The 17,949-nt window shown below is 34.2% G+C and overlaps 1 protein-coding gene across 1 annotated transcript; it reads right to left on the bottom strand.

The window, feature by feature from the left end:
* On the bottom strand, positions 1-13,914 carry LOC138307867 (monocarboxylate transporter 5-like). The gene is made up of 6 exons (XM_069248786.1): positions 13,672-13,914; positions 8,333-8,421; positions 7,248-7,391; positions 4,369-4,515; positions 883-2,214; positions 1-380 (listed from the first exon to the last, which is right to left on the bottom strand). Exons 2-6 carry the CDS (start codon positions 8,406-8,408, stop codon positions 244-246), a joined length of 1,836 nt encoding a protein of 611 aa, XP_069104887.1. The 5' UTR covers positions 8,409-8,421; positions 13,672-13,914; the 3' UTR covers positions 1-243.
* Positions 13,915-17,949: the final 4,035 nt, after the last annotated feature.

Here is a 17,949-nt window from a genome sequence, read left to right on the forward strand (position 1 = left end):
GTCAATATATAGTTTATTCATTGTTTTCTTTCATAATGAATGTAGTTTTAAGACCATTTAGCATCATTCAAGTTACAAGTTAACAAAGAATTTCACGCCAAAATACTATGGAAATCCAGCGGTGGCCGCAAATTTGTCTCGCCGTCCTCGTAATCTTGACGTCACGTCAATTTTTCCTGACGTCATTTTATTGTTTCTGTCTGACGACACAATGAATTTCCAGCCAATGATAATGGCTTGTGGTCATTCAGCGGTTCTCTGCCTACAGAGCAACCGAAGGATGACTGGTTTTAGCAGTAAAACTATGCCAGCGAGAAGCATACAACCTCCCATGAATTGGAACGACGATATGTACGTGTGTGTCCTGTCCCGCAGGAAACCTAGAAACACAAATAGACGTACGGACTGAGACACTACATGTAAAATTTCCATTAAAACAAGGATAAAAACTGCCATTAAAGCCTAAATTGAAAAATACGAAGTGGATTTGGAAATTTTGATTTTGGTCAAATAGTCTAAAATCTTTTAAAATAATTTCTTGTCAATAATTAAGAGGCCAGAATACTGATATTTGGCCTGTACAAGGGTGAAGGGCTATCAAGTGAATGACTTTGACCTACTTTTATGGATCAAATATATAAGAAACTTCCAGCTTCTATTGAAGAGTTCCTTGTATCGCCTTATTTGTTAGCCACTATTGTATCCTATTCCTGTGTCCTTTAATGCCAATAGTCGGGTGACCGTTAAGGCTGAAAGTAATTAAGGTCACTCGTGACTGAGAGAGAAAAGATGAAAATCTTTGAAATTAAATGTTCGAAATAAGAATATGCATTTTTGGCGAGTGGTGTAAATACTTATAGTATATCTTAATATAAACCTTACCTATTAATGGAGCAGAAGCTGCAAGAGCAAAACCTTGTGAAAATATTGCTATTCCCATCGCGCTTCGAAAATTCTGAAATCCTAGGAAATCTATTAGTATGGTTGGTGTCATGGCGAAAATTCCTCCCGCAAATAAGCCGTGAACGATGGAATAAATCAGCATCGACCAGAATTGCTGAAAGAAGTAGGCTAACTGCATCATAGCCCCGGTAATGAGGACCGAGACGGCTATCACTCGGGAACTTGTCATCCATCCTCGATCAACAATAGCGCCACACAGGAATCTCCCGACAATGTCACATCCACTCATGGCTGACACCAGTGCAGTGATCTGACTAGTGTGCAGGTCGAGATCACGAGCCAGAGCCGCAATGTAGATATGGCCATACGCCGAACCTATGCTTCCTAGACAATAAACGAACAGAAAAATTGACATAACCGGATTCTTCAATAGTGAGAAATCAATGTGGATGATCGTCAAACATGTCTGTCTGTGACTGTTTGTACTTTCTGTATCGGCATTTGGTCGTCGTGCATTTAAATCAGCAGTAGCCTGCATCTGGGAAAGATCAGTTATTGAGGCAGTGAATAGGTCCGCGTGGCTAGAAAACCGTTTGTCATGTTTTGTGATGGGTTCCCTTTTCAGAGCTTCGTCTATTTCGGAATTAAGGAGATGTATCTCTGTGCCATTGCTGTATTTAGAAAAATCTTTGAAATGTGCAGTGGATTCATTCTTTTCGAAATCATCCCCACCGATGATGTTTATGTCTGCAGATTTGCCATTGCAGCTATCAATGGAATTCATTTCAGCATCACCATTTAGCAATGTCAGAGAATGTTGTAGTGCCTCTGGCTGACATGAAACACCATCCTGTTGTATATTTGGTTTTGTTCTTGGATAGTTTCTTCCATTTCTTTGTTCGAAGATTGGCGTATTTACACGAACTTGTGGATTTGATTTACTTAACACTTGTACTGCAGACAGATGACCTAGTTTATTCTCTATAAGATCGATCTTCTCCTTTTCGATAGAAACATCTTTCGTGTTTCCAATTTCAGTTCGAACGTCTTGTTTTATTATCGATTGATTGTGTGATATCGCTGGGCGCATCAACATCCCACCTATCAAGGAATGGGAGAGAAGTGCTGAAGTTAACAGTAAAGCTCCCCGAAGTCCGTAGGTCTCGACAAGGAACTCAAATATGGACGGAAGAACGAGACCACCCAGACTCCCTCCGGCAGTAACACAGGCATTGGCTAAGCTACGTCTCTTTTCAAAGTATTGTCCAATCACATAGGCGCTAGGTCCGTGGATACACCCAAAAGCGATTCCTAGAAACAGAACATTTTCTTATTAATGCATTAGTATTCATCCACATACAATTTCTTGGAAATGATAATTAGGTACATATTATATATTTCGTTTAACTTAATTACAATGGCGTCATCGTCATTACTCTTAAAACATAGTTGTGATGTCTTCTATTGTTGTTTCTTTACTTTAACTCCCAGATTTTCGAACGATTACCTGTACATTGTAACTGTCCTATATGTTATCTTTTACTGTCTTTAATGTGGCTCGGGTAACTTATAGGAGAGTTACACAATACGGGGGAGTATGTCTCCGGGCATACTTCCATAATTATGTTGAACACACAACCTGCCGGAATATTTCATTATTTTTTAATCCAAATAACGAAAAAAATCCCACACAATGAATATGAAGAGAATTTAATCCGCTATCGATGCGGAATTAAACACATTTACAAAATTTCTGTATATATCCCAGATCTAGTTTTTCCTCCTTGTTATGAATTCACCATTTAACACTTATCTACAGATTTAACTCCAATTCCCGCTTTCTAAAACCTTATTGTTTTTGTACACCACTTTGACTTTAAATTTCCAAATCATCTACACTGTAGTTTTACACTTATTTTGATAGTGTTTCAACACTATTTCAGAATTTCACCTAAATATTATTGGCTGTGTTGAATGGAAATGCACATGGTATGAAGATGTGTGCGTAATAATTAAGTTAGAACGAATATACGTACCCGGCCTACTATACCTTTCGGCCGGGTACGAATTGGTCCCTATGTGTCGTAGTGCAGCCCTGCCTCCGGAAATCACTCTATTCTTTTTTGTAGGTTTCCAATTATTTTATGCGTATACATGCATTTACATATTATGTTTGTCCAAAACAAACATAACTACCATTCTTAATATCTACCGTGCCGCTCACAAGACGTCAAATTCACAATTTGTGGACTTGCCGTATAAATTCCCTTCAGAAAGACCTTCATGTGTATTATGCAAAAATATAATGCTTCGATGAGAATTTGATATTTTATGTGGTTCAGTTTTATTGCCAAGTAGGTAAGCGATATCAAACAAGTACGATAAAAATGCAAACAGGCGTTTTATAATGGTTTGCATAATCACCCCTTTGCTCCATTAGCAGTAATAGGCACCAATTGTAGCTCAAAAGACGACACCATTTTCTTTCAAAAAGTCTTTTGAGCTACAATATTGCAGCTATAACTAATTATGTTTTCAAAAATCCAAGATTGTCCCTAGAGAGGTCGAACTTTTTAAATTCTCCGAATTCAATGAAAGTTCTGGGGGGGACTGTTTTGAACTGGCCTGGAAATCACTGTTATATGCGATCATTTTAGCAAGACGCTTTCAAACAAACACCTAAATTGCAAGTCTAGTTTCATAAGCCATTTCTTTACCACATCAGACATTGGAAATAAATGTCCTTTTTACGCTTAAATTGAGAAAGTAATATCCCTCCATCACTGTCAGTGGACAGTTTTACATGTCCGACCAAAAAGCATGCTTCATGCATTCCGTTCATGAATGCTATTCATCACATATAACACAGGCAAAGATAATTCTATGTTGCCATTGTGTACATTGGATTTGTCATGGTTAAATGCATATTGGTAGAGTTACCTGAGCTCATAGGCAAAGGCAAAAACTGGCTTATATTAGAGATAAAAGTGTACTTTATTAACACAAAGACTTGCTACTTTTAAGCTAGAGATAAGCCTCAAACTGTACAATATGTGGGAGAGAAAACAGATCATCTCGGTCCTGACGGGCCTCGATACAATTATCTCTCCCACATATTGTACAGTTTTGGGCATATCTCCATAACGTACCATTTCATTTCAGTTATGTATTTAGCGATCGGAAACACATGAACGCAATACATTTAAAAGGATAGAAGAATAGATTCGTGGAATTTGTTTGATTATTATATCGATACGGGGTACTTACTGTTGCGATGATTACGATGAAACCATTAATAAATAAGTACAAATACTGTCCTACCTTTGTGCAATATTTAGGAAACTTTACATGGAGTAGGAATGATTCTTAGTAACGCCTATTATACGGAACATCATATTCTGACTGAGATACAAGATATAATTTATACTTTGAAGCGGAACCGATGGATTATTTTCCAGTACAAACCGAAGATTAATCCATGAGTGAAGAGGAGAAAGTTGACATTCTGGGCCAAACATCCGAGAGCGTAGGCTAATGCTGCTAACAATCCACCACAGAGTGTCGTCTGCTGTGGAGTCAGGTAACGAAGGCCTATCGCCATGATGGGTAGAGCTGGAATGTATAATTTTTTACTTAACCTTTCAACTCAGTAATTTAAATGCCGTTGACCTATGACACGCTAATTTAAATGCTGTTGACCTATACTGTGTATTACATCTCCACCCTTTTTTAATTAATATAAGACTTTTGCTTTCTTTATTTTAAAATCTTTTCTTTTATTTATAAGAATTTTTATTAAAAAGAATGTCAAAAAAAAAAACCCATACACCCAGTATGGTTTTTCTGTGATCAGTTGAATATTTTTGAAATAATCTATATCAAAGTCGGTCACAATTTATGACATTTGACTGCTGATAGATACACAAAGCTTTGAATTTCTATAACACACAGTATCTGTTTCTGGGGATTGGAAATCTGTCTAACAGCTTAATGTTTTTAAAATGAATTACTCATATCATTAGGAAATTACTAGTTTTTCACTGTAATAACAATAATTATAAAAACAGAACTGTGTATCATAATGTCATATGAACAGCATAACTTGAAACTAAAAATCCTTTTGAATTATATTATTATTTGTGGGAGTACTGCAAAAATTATTATATTTACATCTATGGTGAAGTGAAATAAGTACATACAGTCAGACCATGAAGTCAAATTGTGGTCTACAATTTCATTTCTTATGTTGATTTAATTAAGCTGTACTTTGTATGGTTTGAGTCTAAGGGATTACATCCAGTAACATTTCAACTCTGTTATTTAAATGATGTTGACCTACGACATGCTAATTTCAATGCAGTTGACCTATACTGTATCTGAGCTATATGGATACACTGTTCTTGCAGTTATAATACAACAAATCGTGTGCTATAAACTGATATGAATAAATGCTATATATTTTTGGGTATAATAATTATTTTCCATCTCTTAGTTCCAATAAACATACAGAATAATCGCATTTATGTAAACTAATATTCAAAGTGAAATATGTTATTTGCATCTCACTAGCCTAACAAAGATGCAAATTTGGGGGTCTCACTAAAATTATGAAATCCATATACCATATATATGTGCGGCATGATCATTTCTAATTAATGTAATAGCCTTGAAATCATCTTTTTTTGGCTTTTCTTCAAATCATCTTTTTTTGGCTTTTCTTCAAATACATATGAAAAATCATATGCGAATAAAACAACAGTTTTCAGCACATAAAAATGAAATCACTGAATACACTGAATTTAATGAGACAATATTTCATGTTTAATACCTTATTATTATTCAAAACATGACTAAAGAATTTACTCTTTGTGTTTATTCCCCATAATGCATGCTTCTTAGATTAATACCACAATCTTTTTTCATAAATCAGACTGAATTCCAGCATAATGATAAAAACGGACTCAAACAGTGTTAAATTAGCATACTTAATTATAAATAAAATACTTAAAAACGCTCTTATTCCCTAATGATGGTTTGAAAAGTATACATGAAAATTAAAATGTATTTTGATATTTTCAACATTTAATGATTTACAAAATAACTTGAAATATATATAGGTGGCTTATGATATTGTGTAAAATACAGATATCCTCGAGTGAGTTCCGGTTGTAGATATTAAGCATTGGCATTCAGTTAGCTGTCAAAGTCAATATGAATACCAACTGGAGGGAGGCAAATTTCATGATGCGCTCTAGCTTCATGGAGATCGATTGCTAATGATACAAAAAAGCTTTTCAATCAATTCCGATTAAATATACCGGAATGAAAGAAATAATATGTATATGCGCAAAGAAGTTTGATATAGGATACTATCCAATTGATGTTGTCAGAGTAAATTGAAGCTTGCCATAAAGGGATTTAAAGGATATGATAAATACAAGGTACACATATTGAATAACAAAATTTTAGAGCGACAAATGACATTTTGTTGCCATTTTCTCAAAAGAAAGAGAGAAGGTGATATTTATGTATCATTGACTCACGGTCCAGTGATCTTCTGTAATGATCCTATTTTGTGATTTGCTACTAATATATGTGTGTATGAATAATGAAATAAATTGTCATCTTATAAAAGAGTGCTTGCATTTATAAAACAACACTTTTAGCTGGAATTCATAGTTTTCCAACTTGGAATTTACATGAAGTGTATGATATGCTGTTCACCGATATCAAATTCATTTATCTTAGAAATTGCAATGTCTTTCAATTACATTATTGTATCGCATAACGCATGTTCTTTGTATTGAGTATAAGGAAATAGAAAATTAACTTTAAAAAAAGTGTTTAAACAATTTCTTTACCATTGCAATTTGATAACAATTGATGGATATGCTATTGTGCATTGACATTTATCATTTATGTAATCAATGCAAATCAGAATTATTGATTTGTAACTTTTTTTGAGGCTTAAGTCTCAGTACTTTCAGTACTTTGATTGTTACAAGAAATTAATATAAAAATGGATATTTCCAATAGTAAATATGCATTAGGTGTCTATATGACAGGTATGTTTATGGACAGATAAATTATTTCTCTTTAAGGTAAGATATGCATCAATGGTGTATGGAGCCCATTTATTAAAATAATCTCGCTTTAAAAGAATAAAATGTCCATTTTTCTCGACCGCCGAGTTCATGCCCTTGATACTATAATATATAATATATGTATACTGTTGGTTACAAATTTTCGTACCAGTTTCCTGTGCCAAATGATATTGAATACATCCCAGCAGAAAAATCTATGATATGAAAAAAAAACCCGATGTGATGTCGCGTCATACTTACAAAAGAAACTGTATGAAACCTGCATCAGCCCTGCTATCATTGACGTCATGGAGACGCTAGCGTCAAACATCACCAGAAACTCAATGAAGAAGATGCCAAAGGATTTTATCGTCCCCACGATCAAGGCAAAGTTACAGGTACATCCTTTAAATAACAACACGCCACATGTAGATACTTCAAGGTTAGTTGACCGATCAACCGTACGTGCAGTAATATGAAGTGTAACATAGCAAATATCATTCCGAAAGGAATAATTCATTTTTGACATAAAATATCATTTAAGAATAATAATAATAATAATAACTTAATAATGTAGAACATGGAATATTGGTTTGTAATTTTAAAACAAGTCTGTACTTCTAATATTGTCTGAGCGTAACATGCCATCTAGCCATCTTGGTAACAGCACAAAAAATGACAGCATCGCCTTAGTGTTACTTAAACAATGACATGCATATTTCACACTCCAAAACGAGTTATATAGATTGGCTGTAATACATGTTTTTTTGAAAATATCGTACATAGACATCGTACATAGTGTACAATAATAAACATTAAGAACAAGTAACAGGTTACAGTAAGTGTTGTAAGCAACATACATATGTACGTCCATTGCTATCAATTACATTTTCTAATATATGGCAAGTTATCGTTAGCGTAGTTAAGCTATCATTGTATGAAGTTTGAACAAATTCTGGTGATGTATTTCAAGTTATCACCCGGAAATGAAATTTGTGAAATAACTTTTTATAGTTGACCTTTTGACCCCAATTCAATTTCAAGCTGTATTTTCCCATACACTACCATTGTGCGAAGTTTGATCAAAATACGTTGATTTTTTTCTCAAGTTATAGTCTGGAAAGTAATATTTTGTGAAACTATCTATAATTCGTATACCAAATTCAATCCCGAGCTGTATTTTTCATATGCTACCACTGTGTGAAGTTTGACCCAAATCCATCCGTTAAATCTCAAGTTATCATCTGGAAACCAAATCCGGACATACAGACAGACAGACGGGAACAAACACTACAGTTCTCTTCCGGGTTTCACCGGCAGGGGACTAATAAACAAACCAATATTACCCAGCAGCACTACCCATGCCCATCCACAGTCCACTGGGTGCGTCCTGCCACTCGGTTCCGCCATATCTAAAGTCATTTACTTCCCATTCCTGTTGATAGTAGTAACACATTGTGATCAGTTGGTCGGAAAATTGTATACGACCTCATCTGAATTTCAAAATAAAATCTTTCAAATAAAATATACGAGTGTCATTTGACACTCCATCTGCTGACATGTTTGAAGTGTTAAACTGGTTGCCATCAGTAGAGTTCTATAAATATAGGAAAGGTCTAATGATGTACAATTAAGTGTATCAATCATCTGGTCCCTGAATACCTATGCAATGCTTTCCATGTAAAGTATCATGTTCATACCAGATGTACCAGATCTAGTCACGATAAGATTTTACAAATTCCTAAACACCGTACCAAATTTTATGCAAATACTTGTTTAGTTTCAGCAAGTCAGATTTAGAATGCTTTAAAATCAGCTAAGGGAGTCTGTGAACATCAGTACTTTTAAACGTTTATTTAGTAGACATCTTCCATATTACATGTGACTCCTGACAGCTTTATCATCTTAGTGATTAAGCTACAATCAACTTTTTATTTACTTAAGTAAAACCCCCTTTGTGAAGACAACTGGTTGATTCAGGATAACCTTAGTAATACCCCATATTATATCGACTTTCACATAGAGATTTACATGTATCTTTGTCTATGTGTGTTAACAATCTTATCTTTAACCTCAAACTATTAGTGTAATCAAATACTCTCCAAATGCTTATTACATATTTTGCTAAATTGTAGTTATAACGCATTTAGATTATGTTATGTCTATAACTAAGTCAATATTGTTTTTTCTCTCTCTACACTATAGCATATATGCAAATTAGGCAAATGCCATTTTAAGATGCGTCATCGTCTTAATGGCATAAAGTATATTTATCATTTGAACAATGCTTGGTAACTATCGTATATATATATATAAGTAACACAAAAATTATATAAAATAATTTATTTTGCTTTTTGTGCATGTGCAATCACTACTTCATTCCACATAGGACATAGTGCCCCGGAGTTTTTTCGGGATGCAATTAATTATTTTTGATACTTTTATCGTGAAGTAAAATTAGAATCTCAGATTTTCAATGATGTTAATGGTGTAAAGTAAATAACTTTTGCAACTCAAGCAAAGTTCTAATTCGTCTGCTCCTGTTTTCGACAGAAAAAAATACCATTCGTCAGCGGTGGGGTGGAACATCTTTAATTGATCAACATGTATGCATAAAATGTATGCATCCTGTGATGATTTTAATTAACTACTATGATATAACTTCGTCATTCTTTATATTTTTTATATTCCATATGTTTGTACATGTACTTTTAACTAACCCATTATTATGTGTTTTACTATCTATAGGAACATGCGGTAGATTAAAGTGTTGTGTTATTATTATTATATGATTAAAGTCTCTTTCTGGTGGTTCTATCGAAGGATAAAGTTGAGTAGGGTATCGATATTTGGAATGGACCGCGAAGCGGTCCATGAAACAAATATCGATACCCTACTCAACTTTATCCTTCGATAGAACCACCAGAAAGAGACTTTAATTCTTATATTTACAGTCTTAACTATTATTTTCATAGCTCAAAATTTACCCTTAATAGTGTTTATGGCATTTATAAGACTAAAATTGGATTATATCGTTTGGTTCCGACAGGCATTTCGAACCGCCACTTGAAGTGGCGGAAATTCCCGCCTATTTATCAATGAACATACCAATAAAATGAGTTCCGTCTGATGAAGCATATATCTGAGGTTTTCCCGGTATGGAACTATAAATCATTTTATTTATCTGTTGTTAAAAAACACCATGGTGCAAAGCAGTTTGGTTTTAATATTTTGCTTCGTATGATTTCACACGCTTACACAATTCATAACGTGGCAGGATATTTAACGTAGTTGTGACGCGGCGTCCGATTCAAACCGCATGTGTCAAGGAGGTGTGACAAACAGAGTTTCTTCAATTTCGTGATCACTTGAGTTCTTCTTAATCAGTTCACGTTTGAAATTCCTTGAATACACGGATGTTTACATAGTTCCATGTCATTCTTTACGGATTTTAGAGATTTTCAAATGTATCGGACGTCGTTTCGAGGAACATGTACAAACACAGGTAGGCCCACTACTGTAAACGTTTACTGTACCGCTCTCAAAATGTTAGCTATATTTATATTGTTGTTTTAAACACTTCAATAAATATTAGAGGTATCTATTACAAGTATTGTAAAGCTACAATTGAAGGATTCCGTTTCATTGATATTTCGAAACACCCAAACGTACATTGTGTATGTAAGTCCTACTCTCGCCGATTCACAGTAGATTCTAGATAACGTACAGGACTTGTCTGTCCGCCGAGGTGAACAAAAATGCATTGTCGTGCTAGGTCGTTTTGGTTACACTTATCCAACTCAAATACTGACGTGTTCTGACATATCTTATCCATTCGCGTACAACCAAAGATGTTAAAAATACGAATATAATGTAGATCTAGGCTACATGTTGTAGAGAACAACACAGACTCACAGACACACAACATGTAAACATTGCGACGTCATCGGAATGTGCAAAACTGTACATTGTTACAACATTGTTTATTTATCATACGCACGAAGCATTGCTCAAAGAGGTACGGTAGTAACATAAACAATGTAACTTTTCTACATTTGTATTTACACACGTACATGTATATGTGTTCAAACCTATTTTGATACATGTACATGTTCATCGAACGTACGTTCGGTTACTGAAAACACCAAAAGTTTCTGATTTGGACCATCATAAATTCATTCGTGCGGCTCCAAATTGCGTGTGACATACTCAATCTATCGAGAAATAAAGTTGAGTAGCCTTTTGTTGAAATCAATGGGGTTTATACTATCAATTCACCACTGACTGTAAATATTATTATATGATTATAACGGTTACTTTGCCAGTGTGGACGGGTCTAGAAAATATGCTTTAATGATTTATCTACGCATATCTTCATGCTTTTCTCTGATTTAGAAAAAAAAAACACCTATCGTTATTCGAGTCGAAATGTACTAGATATCGAAATTTCTCTGTTTATGAAAATTTCAATATGTAGACTAGCTATGTATAATAGCTTCCTACATATAAACAGAGGAAGACAAGAGTCAAGAAGTTTTATTTAGAGTCGCATACATGAGGAACATAATAACATTAGCACTGTAGTGCTATTCTTGCGACAAACATGTGTAAAAATATCACAGTACAAACAGGTAATATATATATAGACAGACAACAATTTAACTATAACAAGCATGCAATTGATACATAATATTTAGTTGGAAATAGCTATCACAGTTTAGTAGAAATAAGAAAATTTAATTTAAAGGTAATAATTTAATAATTACACTTGTATGTCACACAAATGTTACACAAAATAGGTTAAGACACTAAAGTGTAATGTACATAAATGCTAATATAGCAAAGTGTAAAAAATTACAGTATATACACTAAAATAGTGTCAATTAAAAATAGATATTGAAGTCATAGGTAGACAACAATAAGCTAAAATAAGGTTTATAAAAGTAATGATCTTTGAAAAGGTTTGAAATATCACAGGTTGTATGGTATAATTTCAAAGAGGTAGATTCCAAAGGGGAAACAACTCATCATATATGGTGTGTACAGATGGTACAGGAGCAGATCTGTGTATCCCAGGTGTGAAGCAGTCTGCGGAACGAATTGTAGTTTTCAGCTAGCCGACATTCATTTGCAGACTGTTCCATACCTGAGAAGCAGCGAAGCGAAAAGACCTCTTACCATATGTAGAGGTGTTCACTATTGGAATCTTTACCAGTCTAAATTATAAAAAACTTCTTTCTTCTCAACAAGATTTTGTAAAATATGAGGAGAAATATCATTTTAAAATTTTAAAAACCTCAGAGGCCATATCTTTCATACGCTTTACATGTAAAAAATCAAGTTTGTGCCTCCTTAAAATATCGAAGACTGGGAAAACATAGTCATTGTCAATAAAACGAAGTGCTCTCTCCTGGACTTTTTCCATTTTCCTAGTATTCGTCAATGTACAAAAGTACCAGGCAAGTGGACAATAGTTAAAATTTGAGAGTATAAAAGACTTAAAAATGGTAATTTTCCCCTTCTTTGTAAGATTATTTCCCAGTCTTTTTAAAGAAGCAAGTTGTTTGGCAGCATTTCTACAGCGTCGAGATATGTGTGCATCACATTTAAGAGCAAAGTCAATATCTACACCTAAAAGTTTTACAGTATCTTCACACATAATCTCAAGGTCATCGATGTTAAAAGATATAATTAAAGACATACAGCTGAGCATTTAATGACGTGATAAGATTTGATCTTACCCCGGAAAGGGCCATATTTGTAAGGTATACTTGTTCCAGTTATTGACCAGGACTGGGAAGGTTTGCCAAGTGCAGTTAACACCAAAATGTAGTCCTATAATTTAACCTTGGGGTGTTTGTCATTTGACATAAGAATTATTTTGATTGGACTGTTTATTTTCAAGTATCATAACATGTGTCAATATCTGAATTAGTTTTGTAGGTATAGCTATCTTAACTAAAACCGTATTTATAAGTTTTGCACTTTTGTATGGTTTGTCATATTCATCAGTTCCTGGTACCATTCCAAGTGATGATGTTGACGGCAACACTGCAATCCAGTTACTGTAACAACGTTACAGTAACTGGATTGAAACAAAACGTAACGAACCTTGTCTTGGATTTGTTAAACCTCGGGGTATCAGATAAATGTTAGATATCATAGCTCAATATGACAAAAATAACTCGGACGAAGTTTGAGAAAACAACTATCTAGGCAATACTACTCTTTTGCATAACTAAAAAACCGATTTAAAATGTTGCAGCATTGAATCATAAAAGTCGGGCAGCCACTAATCAAAAGCTTTGTATGTAATGGATTTTAATATAATGGAGACAAAAAGTTCCCTTTTTACAGAGAACAACGTCGATCAATATACATGCCATCAATGTATAACTAGCCTGTGGTGTTAGTACGAAGTTACTGTATTATCTTATGGAGAGATACAATGTAACTAGCTCGTCTACGGAATGTGAATGTAAACCTGATGTAACGTAATGACGCATCTATACACTACTGTTCATGAACTTCGATGGTAATAGGTAATTTGATAATGATATTTTCAGTTAACCATAAAAACCATATTTTCGATGACTTGAGGGGTGATCAGTTCCCAGCCAAAACAGATGCTATCATTGTGATGGTTACATAAAATAAGAAAAGATTATCATTATTAGGGACCTACCTGAGTCACCAGTATGTGAAGGTTTCACTTCGGTCAACGTTAAGCTCACCACACCATCCTATATCATAACAAACGATAACGTTTGTGCTCCTTGGTAGCCCAAGTTCTATGTGTGTGGAAAGGCCAAGGTGTAATCATTTTTACACTGGGAAACTTCGAAGCGCGTCCACCTGTTACCAGAGCATGCAGGTAGTGAATGGTTGATAAGAGTTAGCTCGTCGCTAAATTGTAATGAAGATTTTGTATTTAAATGTTTATGTTCTGTGAATAGTCAAAATTATGAAATATTATCACAGGCAATATTTCTTCACGTGAAATTAACGCGAACGGGCATAACGTGAATTTCACTCGATAACCTTCAAACGATTTCCATATGGGATTCAAGTAAATTTTACGTGAAGGAAATATTCACTTGGATTTCATGTGCGGGATTATTGCCAGTGTAAAGCTGGCAATGTGTCTATCTAAATAAGACATAAGAAAAAAGCTTATATTAAAACATATATGAAATAAATCGTGTAGAAAGTAATATATTTCTCTCTCGCAGAAGGACTCTCACACCATTTTGCCTATTTAATTATTATATATATATATAATTGTAATGTTCTCATGCCTAATTGCATTTTAATGGCTGGATGAATATCCTATAAAAGTTTCACGCTGTAGAGGTACGTTAATGGACTTTTCTACACTAGTAAGAATAACTCCTCTGCCAAAATATACACGGTTTTAAACTAAGGACCGTGTACGTGAATATCAATATGCATACAAAATCATTATTTTCTTACTTAAATCTAGTATTACGTACTCCTTGCAATCTCTATATTGTAATTAGTGCCATGATAAGTAAGTAAATCGTTGTAGGTTTTAATATGTCAGTCTTTTGTTATATATGAAGAGAATAGTTTGCTGATGTGCGTCTCATGTCAAGGTGATCCTAATAGATGATAACATTTATAAAGGATGAGAGATGTGCACTCATACAAACCAACAAGTTATTGGGTAATGCAGTGGACCCTGACGCGTGCATTAAAGAATAAAAATACTTTAACAGTTTCGTACTTTACGTTTGAATCGAATGTGAAGCATGCCGTTCGTTCCCTTTTCAGATTCGTGCCATAACAGTTCACTAAAGTAGTCCCGGAATGGCAGTTGTACCTCGGGTGAGTGTATTCAATCGTTTGTCTGTAGTTTATGGCTTTCTAAATGGGCTAATTTTTTTCATACTGCTATGAAAACGAAATCCGAGAATGGCGCGAAATTCGGACGCTATTGTGACAACAGAATAGATACACTGACGTAGCGTATTGATTGTAAAAAAGAACAAATTGATTCGTACATTAAAATGTGTTTTGTGTCATCAGATAGTTTAAAAAATAAGTTTTGATGTGACTCTTTTCATTTTCAATTTCATCAGGATATGGAACAATTTAAGAGCTGTTGGAGAACAGCAAAGCTCGCCTATTCAGAAGAAGTTGATGTTCAAGTATTTACTGTTTAAACATGGAAATATGACAAATTAACAATCTCAAAAAAAACCTAAAGGGCCCCAAATTGGTTGTATTATCACATTCAGCATCCATACACATTAGGAAAATAAAATCATAAACATTTATGATGACTTAAGCTTAAACAATAGAGAAAATAGAAACTTGCTCAAAAACTTTAACATGGAAATATGACAAATTAACAGACTCAAAAAAAACCTAAAGGGCCCCAAATTGGTTGTATTATCACATTCAGCATCCATACACATTAGGAAAATAAAATCATAAACATTTATGATGACTTAAGCTTAAACAATAGAGAAAATAGAAACTTGCTCAAAAACTTTAACGTGAAATGGGACGCCAACGCCGGGGTGACAACATTAGCTCCCCCTATTCTTCGAATAGGCGAGCTAAAAAGTAAAAATAGAATTTTTAGTGAGAATACGCTTCGCGGTTCAGATCGCAAACATTTTGTTTTTCATATCCCGATGGAGTTAAAAAAAATTAGAAAAATCAATGCTTAATAAATATCATACTGTGTAATATGTTTCTGTGATTTAAGATCCTCCACCGCTGACAAATGGTATTTTTCCACTATCAAAAACAGGAGCAGACGATTTAGTATTTTCTTCGGTTATAAAAGTTACTTACTTTCCACCATTACCACCATTGAAAAGTTTGAGCTTCTAATTTTACTTTAAGTTAAAAATATGAAAAATAATTAATTGCATCCCGAAAAAATTCCGTGTCACTAAATCCTATATGGAATGAAATACTGATTGCGCATGCACCAAAGACGAAATAAATTATTTTATATTATTTTTGTGTTAATTAGACATATATATACACGATTAATCACCAATTATTGTTCAAATGGTGAATATCATTTATGCTCTGTCGGCGGTGGAGCATCTTTAAATAACGCTTGTCTTTCCTTGTAATGTTATTTTATTGATTATCTCTGTTTATGACTATTAGCTCAGCGGATTTGTGCACAAATACATAAGAAATGTGCTATTTTGGTTACAAGCATGAAACTTAGTATGCTTCTAAATACATATATTATAGGTAAATTAAGATTAGGAGCCACCTGAAATCATGTCTATTTTTAGCTTAATGCGCCATTCAAGATGGCCGCCATTCAGAATTTTCGTTAAAATAGAAAAATCGATATAGGATTGTCAAATATCAGTTAAATGCTACAAAAGAGTTTCCAAAATGCAGGAAATGATGCGTGTGGTATGATAGATTCCAAATGATTAAATTTCAATACCACCAGAATTCAAAATGGCTGCCAAAAAAGGTGAAATTAATTGCATTTCCCAAAATCAGTGTCCAATTTTCAACATAACCTATTTTTTCAATTCTTTGGTGGCTTATTGTTTTCAACATGATCCCAGTACCATTCCACAATAGGCAAGACTTTTTCTAATATTGGACGCACTTCCGGGTGTGCCATAGTCAAAATGGACGCCATATTGAATTTCCGCCAAAACTTAAAAATACCAGTCATTTATCGAACATTTAAAATAAGATGCTATTCGGAATTGTTTTTTATCACGCCAAACAAGCATTATCTTAAAAATAACGAAGGTGGTCATTATTATGTAGATGTTTTAGAAACATATGCTTTATTTTAAATTCTTGGGTACACAATATCTTAAATAAACAAGATTTCTTTGATGTATTCTATCGTTCTGCATTTTTGTCAGCACATGACATCGCATATAAAGGGTAAATATGTGAACAATATTATGTTTGACGAAACTAGCTACATGTTTTTTTTAGTCTAGAACACACACAAACTATGCGATATGGCTACCTGCCCATGTCATAAATATGGTTGTACTGTGAAAAATACATCCAGAAATAACAAAAGGAAACTTCGCAATGCACAAAACGGCCATTTTCGTCCATTGCAATGGACCTGGCTCATGATCAAACCAATGCTATAATCAAGAGCGAACGATGTGCTATTGAATTTAAACTAAATCCTTAAGCTTTGAGTTGCAGGGCCAGAATTAGTCATAATCACAATAGAATTCGAAACATCCATTAAAAACCCCACCAAACATAAAAAAACACATAGAACAAATCAAGTCATCATAAAACGCGTTTGTCAAACATGCCCGAAACTTGGTTGATGATTTAACTGGAATCCATTCATAGAGTCGTGATCTTGTAAGACTCGACACAAGGGACATAGCCGACTCGTTGATAGTCACATAGTTAAGAATATAGACAATGAATTTAAAGACAACCAACAATTTTAGGCCTTTACTAAAGATCACCTCGTGGACAGATCAAACGTAATTGCAGAGCCAATAAGAAAGACTAAACTGGCCAAATTCAGCCAACCATCCGCAAGAGAGACATCTTAAACAAGTTTGCAAATATCCTCATTGAAAACATTATCACTTTTCTTGAACCACGCCTGTCCACCATCACTCTCTCAACTTAAGTAAGGTTTGAAATCTGGTCTTATTACCTCGAGACGTATGTGGAACATCTGGAAACAGAGGATTTGACGGAGCAGTTATAGTAGACATTCTCAGATTAGTTTGTGTCATAACATTCGAAAACTATGCACAATATGTTTTTGGCGAGGGTCACCTCGCCATTGTGATCGTGGTTGCAAAATTCTCTTACAGTCAATTTCCTCAATATGATTGGCTTAGAAATTGCTCGCAGATACTAGCGCTCCTAGCGGCAGTGTATTCAACAACTTTGATTTTACCGGGAATTTTAAATAGCAAATTTTGAATATGAAAGTTACTGAAATAAGCGT

Source organism: Argopecten irradians, chromosome 14 (genome assembly GCF_041381155.1).
Source record: "Argopecten irradians isolate NY chromosome 14, Ai_NY, whole genome shotgun sequence".
Taxonomy (NCBI): Eukaryota; Metazoa; Mollusca; class Bivalvia; order Pectinida; family Pectinidae; genus Argopecten; species Argopecten irradians.

Coding starts and splice junctions, on each gene's coding strand:
- LOC138307867 (XM_069248786.1), bottom strand. CDS start 8,408: ATGACTTTAGATATGGCGGAACCGAGTGGCAGGACGCACCCAGTGGAC. Junction 7,392..8,332: donor GGCATGGGTAGTGCTGCTGG/GTAATATTGGTT, acceptor TGTTATTTAAAG/GATGTACCTGTAACTTTGCC. Junction 4,516..7,247: donor GGTTTCATACAGTTTCTTTT/GTAAGTATGACG, acceptor TATACATTCCAG/CTCTACCCATCATGGCGATA.